At 41.2% G+C, this 7,157-nt stretch overlaps 1 protein-coding gene across 2 annotated transcripts; it reads left to right on the plus strand.

Moving 5' to 3' along the window:
• Nucleotides 1-832: 832 nt before the first annotated feature.
• Nucleotides 833-6,661, plus strand: LOC310867463 (uncharacterized protein). Of its 2 annotated transcripts, XM_083777575.1 has the most exons (7): nucleotides 833-2,817; nucleotides 3,745-4,340; nucleotides 4,522-4,599; nucleotides 4,815-4,962; nucleotides 5,709-5,800; nucleotides 6,126-6,183; nucleotides 6,477-6,661. In XM_083777575.1, exons 1-7 carry the CDS (start codon nucleotides 2,625-2,627, stop codon nucleotides 6,632-6,634), a joined length of 1,323 nt encoding a protein of 440 aa, XP_083633701.1. In that variant the 5' UTR covers nucleotides 833-2,624; the 3' UTR covers nucleotides 6,635-6,661. The 2 variants fall into 2 exon arrangements, with proteins under 2 accessions (XP_083633701.1, XP_083633702.1); XM_083777576.1 differs by lacking the exon at nucleotides 3,745-4,340.
• Nucleotides 6,662-7,157: the final 496 nt, after the last annotated feature.

Genomic DNA, 7,157 nt, shown 5'->3' on the forward strand with positions numbered 1-7,157 from the left:
ATTTGTGGATTTAACTGTGCATCCTCGGTGGATTACCTGAAACACTGCAGATCACACAGGAATATGAATAATGTGTTTTTTTCATGTGGCCATAAGGACTGTGGACGGAGGTTCTCCAGTTACAATAGTTTTGCTGTTCATATGTCACGAACACATCCAGATACAAAGAGCAGACAAACATGGAACCGTAATGTGTCAGTACAGTTGAAGTGTTCATTTAATTTCTGCAGCAGTGAATATGGAGAGCTTAAAAGTCTTGTGTCTCACTTGAGTGGTCACATATCTGAAGGCCTGACTGTAACATGTCCCTTTGATGGATGTTCCACAACGTGTAATGTAAAGTCGTCTTTTTCATCTCATATTTCGAGGCATCATAAAGGGTGGGATGTTACCAAGATAGCTCCTGTTCATTTATGTGAAGTTGCAGACCATTTATTGCCAGGAGAAGGATCAAATGTTGTACAGGCTGAAGTAATTGTTGACGATGCAGAACATGTTGACAATTTGGGTGATCAAGTGAAAGACGTCTACACAGAGAGTTTAGCTCAGTTTTTCTTAGGATTGCAGGCAAAGTATTTAGTTCCCGCCTCCACAATTACTGAGATAGCAACTGAGATGAAGACATTAAATGCTATTCAGCAGGAATATACTATGGATGTCTTAGCGCGTGAGCTTGAACAGTATGACGTTCCAAGAGCGACATTCGCATGTCTTGGAAAGAGTGCATACGAACAGAGCCCTATTCACAAGGCATTGAATGAAAAGGGTCCTTTAACTACACACCACAGAAGGCTGCAATATTACAAGGCCCACTACAATTATGTTCAGCCTCTTGAAGTCAGTCTTGGGTACAGAGAGGGGCAACAGAGACACTACCATTACGTTCCTATTTTGGAAAGCCTCGGAGAAATTCTGAAACAGCAAGGTGCAGCTCAATTCAATAATTATCCTCATGTGGAACAGGAAGATGATATCCTCTGTGATGTTACTGATGGGTGGGCCTTTAAATCAAATGCCATGTTTTCATCGGACACAGACACTTTAAAGGTCCTTTTATTTCAGGACGCGTTTGAGGTGGCCAATCCACTTGGATCTGCCAAGACAAAGCACAAAGTATTAGCTGTCTACTATACCTTAGCCAATTTCCCTCCATGCCAGCGGTCAACTATTGATCAAATACAGTTGGCACTACTCTGTCTAGAGAAAGACCAAAAATATTTTGGAGTCAATGCGATTTTCAGTAAGCTTGTGTCAGACTTGTGTAAGCTGGAGGAAAACGGCATACCTTTTAATGGACAGATATTAAAAGGTACTGTTGCATGCATACTGGGAGATAATCTGGGCTCCCACATGATTGGTGGTTTTACAGAGAATTTCAGCTCTGCTGAATATTTCTGTAGATACTGTCTAGCGACAAGAGATGAATTTCGGTCTAACCCTCTCACAGTATTCACTCATAGAAATCCGGCTAATTATAATGAGACAGTGCAGTTTCTGGAAAGTCACCCTGAGGTCCCAATGCATCACGGTATTAAAGGTGACAGTGTTTTCAACAAACTGTCTAACTTTCACGTATGTCAGCCAGGATTGCCACCTTGTCTTGCACATGATCTGTTTGAAGGTGTGGTTGACTTTGATTTAGCTATGTGTTTGCAATTCTTAATCAAAAAAGAAAAGTGGTTCAGTTATGAGGTCCTTAATAATAGACTCAAATCATTTCCTGGTGAAAGCAAAAACAAGCTATATGCTATTAACATTACAGGAGCAAAGATTGGTGGCCAGGCAGCCCAAAACAGGTGGCTTTTGAGATTTTTGCCTATTTTACTGCATAACAGAATTAAAGATGCCGCCAATGTAGTATGGGGCATGGTACTTCTTCTGAGGGAGCTAGTTGAATATGTCTGTTCACCTCGCCTTTCAGAGCCACAGATTGCTTATATGAAGGGGCTTATCCAACACTATGTTGAAATGAGGAAAGAGTTATTCCCACTAGTAAGACTTAGACCGAAGCATCACTATCTGCTTCACTATGCTGACTTGAGTTTACATTTTGGCCCACTCATACATACTTGGACCATGCGTTTTGAATCTAAGCATTCATATTTTAAAAGATGTATCAGGTCATCTAAAAACTTCAAAAATGTAACCAAGTCACTTGCTGATAGACATCAGTTGTTTCAGGCTTATCAGGCTAGTGGTAATTTATTTAGCCCCCAGGTTCAAGTTTCAGACTCCACCAAGTTCTATCCTGAGCTGTATGATCGAAGCATAAGGACAGCAGTTGACGAATTCGGAATTAACTCAAGTAACGCAGTTGTCACAGAGAAGGTCCAGGTTAAAGGCACGTCATATGAAAATGGTATGCTTGTTGTACTGAGATATACTAAAGGACAGCTACAGTTGGGACAAATAGCAAGCATTATTATTAAAAATGAAACCACTATCCTACTTTTGCTACGGGGGAAAACGGCCAGCTGGGTTCCTGAGCTTGGAGTCTATGAGGTTGAAGAAAATGTTTCTGATTTGTTCATCTGTCAAAATCTGGAAAAACTTAAAGAATATTATCCACTTTCTTCATACCAGAGAGGTGGGAGGTTGCTCGTTCCTCTGAAACACATGCCAACATGGAGCCTGTAAAACAGTTGGTTAAGAAAGCCATGCCATCACTTAGTAGTGATAAAATGGATGCACTCCTGGCCAGGTTAGAGGAATTAGGAGTTGCATCTGTGGAAGACCTCATCGATGTGCAAGCCTCGGACCTTGAGAACACTCTGTCTGTCATTCAGTGCAGAAGACTCGTACGCGCTTTCCAAGCTGGTAAGTTTTTCTCCTGCACACATTAGTACACATAGCATAGGCTACAAAATTGATGTCTGTATAATCTAGTATTTTGCAAACTTTAATTTAAGAACCGCACACGGTGTCCAAATGAAACCAAATGGATTCCATTTGTACACATTCAGAGTGCGGGTCCATTTGGTTCCATATGTAAACTGATTTACAGACCTGCATGTAAGGTCATTTGGTTCCATATTATGTAGGCCTACAGTTACAGACCTGTAAGGGTCCATTTGGTTCCATGTGTACACTCTCAGAGTACAAATGGACCCTTACAGGTCTGTACATGTAAAGGGTCCATTTGGTTCTATTTGTACACAAATGGCAAATTCACACTTTGTTGGTTTGACACATTCTGTGTTATGTTTTCTTAATTGAATGCAATTCTCAATGTCCGGTCTGAGGAGCACTATTGGTCCAAATTAACTCTGACCCTTAGACCTTTAACCCATTTAGACCTGAGCACTGTCACCGTATGCTTTTAACCATTGGGAAAATAGCAGATCTACAAGCTCATAGTGCGGCCCTGAGTGCCGCTCTACAAGCTTGTAGATCTGCTATTTTGAAAAGTTGTGAAAATGTGTGTAAATCTTTGAATATATGTATTCTTTCACAGCAAACGGTTTTAACTTTTATTTTATTCTGGGGGGGTCCCTGGAACAACACATTTTCAGATGGGGGTCCACGGTCAAATACAGATAGTTCTGTGGGTCCTTAACATGAAACAGTTTGAGCACCACTGATATGTTTTTCAGAAAACTGTCAGGATTTGGAAGACATTTTGTAGACTTTGGGCTCAGGTCTTAATTGGTTAATGGCCCATTTGTGCCCCTGGTGTTCCCCAACCGGGCGCTGAGAACCAGCATATTAATGGTAACATTGATGAGGTGGTTATGTTATCCATAGATTCACAAGCTTCAACACCCTTCACAAGCCCTGGTCCAACACAGAGAGACCTGCCAGTCCTGCCCCCAACACCACCTGAGACGACAACAACAGCAGGCTCCCCATCCTGTCAGACATATTCTGTGCCATGGCACAAAATGCCCTCCACAATCATGGAGTCCTTCGCTTCAAAGAAATGGGTACCGACGAAGAAAAGACATGACATGATTCGGTTGCTTGTGGATGATCACGTCTGTGCGCATCATGGACAGAGACCTAGCAGAGCACAGCTGCGGGATGTCGCCCAGCAGATGATTGATAAATATCCTCTCTCCTTCCAAGAGACAGAGCCCTTTGGAAATAAGCCGTTTGCGTCAGACGGTTGTTCAGTTCTGTTTCAACAGCTAGAAAACAGAGTTGAAAATATGAAGAGAGATCCAACCTCCGGGATGAGGCCAGCCGAGGGTGACACTCCAAGAAGGAAAAGGTCCAGATATTCTGATCGCTACGGATGTGTAGAGTGGCAGCCTGCTGTTGAGGGACCCGAGTTTAGAGCAGCACTGCAGTCTAAACAAGAGGAATTGAAAAGTGCCTTCAGAACCCATGATCACCACCAGGTAAGGCTGCAACCATCCATTATTTAATTGGCGATTATTGTGTAACTATGGATTACCTTTTGGTTAATGGAGTCGAGCTTATAGATCGTGTGTGTGTGTGTGTGTGTGTGTGGGGGGGGGGGGGTAGATAGATAGATAGGTGTGTGTGCTATAAAACCTTTTGGATTTCTTCTATTTTTAGGAGTCATCTGTTAAAAAAATGATGACTGAAACGTATCCCATCCAGCGTGAAGCCATAAACGATGGAACATGTGTCATGGTAAGGGTCTGTGTATGATGATGCATATCGTATCGTGATACGATATTCACAGATATCATATATGTTTGCAACACCTTCATTTATACTTCTGTAGAATTATGGTTTTGTTGAACAATAACCTTAAAAAACACATGAAATAATATAATTCATCGTGATACTGCTAGAAAAAATATTGTGATATTGTATTTTTCCATATCGCCCACCCCTATGTCAAGGTCATGAAGGAAGAGTGGCCATTCTTATTTGAAGCTCCTCACCTGTTTGAACACGCATCTCAACTCCTTGGCTTTCCGGTACTCAACAAGCTGGCAGAGGAACTTTCCGGCAAAGAATCAGGCATCAACAACTTCCTTGACTCCAAAGGTAAATTACCCCCCACCCAATCCCTGTTGCTACTAGTGTTGAATATGTATTTTCTATTGTATGTCATCCTATTCACTAATATCTTTTCTTATGTGGTAGTCTCACGTTGCCAAACTGTAGCCTCTCGCAATTTCCAAATGCTTCCATCATACAGTCTGGAGCCACGGAAGTTCTATCATGATTAAAATATAAAGCGGAAGTCGAGCCTCCTCCCCACTTCCGTTTCATCTTTACAGTTTACACCTTTGAGCACCACAGATATAGAAACATTTTGTATTTAGACATCTGTATAATAGAGCGTCGCAGGCCCGCCCACTACCATGGCCCAGGAAATGAAACCCAATGCATTTTCCTCAGACATTTCATAAAGTATTTATTTAAAGACGTTTACGCCGCGAACAGAGCCAACTCGAGTCCTGACAAATCATGACAACACAAATTTATTTTAACCCTTTTATTTTGGGCCGAACAAATAATTAGAAAGAAGAAAAAACGGCAGGTTACAACACTTTTTTTTTCTTTCTTCTTTGTAATTATTTGTTTGGTCCAAAATATTGTTTGTGTTGTCATGAGTTGTCACGACTCGAGTTGGCTCTGTCCACGGCGTAAACGTCGTTAAATAAATACCTTTTGAAATGTCTATGAGGAAAAATGCATTGGATTTAATTTCCTGGGCCATGGTAGGGGGGCGGGACTGCGACGCTCTATTGGTATGAACTGTTAATAAAGTATTCAATCAATCATAGGGTTGAAGCTGGGTGATGGTCCAGTGGAGCTGATCAAAGGCATTGCGAGATACTTAAAGGAAAACCCTGATCGCCTCTTCTTCCAAAATGAGGTAAGTGTTATGGATTGTAAACCCCAGGAAATTATCTCAACATAATTATCTATATCCAGTGGTGGTAGAAATACTCAACCACAGTACTTGAGTCAACGTATAGATAGTGATACTATATGTATCATAGTTGATCCACTTTGCACTGGTGGTACTGGTTTTGGGGTTGTTGTCACATGTACATACCGCAACATAATTATATTGTAATGTGTGAATCATAGAAAATATTGAGAATCCCTGTAATATTTCTATGCTTAGTCGTTACCTCTGATTCAGACACTGTTTGTGTACATTGGAAACACAAAATCAATCTTATTTTTCTCATCAGGACTCCAACGATGTTGATCTCAGCAACCTCCCATGTACCCCATGCATCCTACTCAGAGGTTAGTAGTTATCCCAGCAAGCTTGGTGTGTATATATGCTCCATTTAATGTTTTACAACAATTTGTTGTGATGAAAAGGTATATACAGATTAGGGTCAACATCTTTAAATGATGTGCAATTGTATGTACAAGTCTGAGAAACAAAATGTTGAATACCGTTTCAAAGTATCTTTTGCTTGTTCTTAACAAAAACTACTGATTACCAGAAATCACAGCAATTATTCTATTTTTATTTTGTGCGTGGGTGTGTGATTTCTTAAATAAATTTAGTTTTTTGTGATAATCTGTTTAAGGTGACCAGCAATTCAATATGGCTGTGGATCAGGTCATTGTAAATGACCACATCACCTCCCCTGTTGCGGCCCTCGCCTATGCTTTCTCCCTGTTCTATGTCTGCAATATTGAGTACCCGAAGGAGATGGCTTTGACGCTGGAGTTCGTGCAAAGGTAAGCAACACGTGGTTTTGTAATGTTTATAGCTGGGCTATTGGAATTATTGTCTGTCATAATGCGTCACAACACAATGTGAGCTTGTAGATCTGCTATTTTCGGCATGCAGCCAAATACTGTATAAATCTGTCATTGCTACGCCATAAAGGCCCCACCCAAATACACTACAAATACTGTACACATGTTCAGGGGTGTGTAGAGAAACAGGAGATGGGCTCCTGCCCTATTGGCCTCATGGCTCTGCAAGGCTTACTTGTGCAGAGTTCCAGCTGATTACAAACATAACCTGCCAAAAACATTCTAAGTCCATGTTCAACAGGTCAAGATATTTATCTACATGATGAAAATGCTAAATGGTGCTTTTATATAGAGCTTTTATCCAACTCGCTTTACATTACATCCACACACATTCATACACCATTACATTCACCCATGATGGCCGAGGAAACCATGCAAGGCACCATCCTGCTCATCGAGGGCAATTAGGGGTTCATCAGAGTCTTACTCAAGGACACTTTGACACT

The sequence above is a fragment of the Protomyctophum parallelum genome (assembly GCF_964188405.1).
Source record: "Protomyctophum parallelum genome assembly, chromosome: 12".
NCBI classification, from domain to species: domain Eukaryota; kingdom Metazoa; phylum Chordata; class Actinopteri; order Myctophiformes; family Myctophidae; genus Protomyctophum; species Protomyctophum parallelum.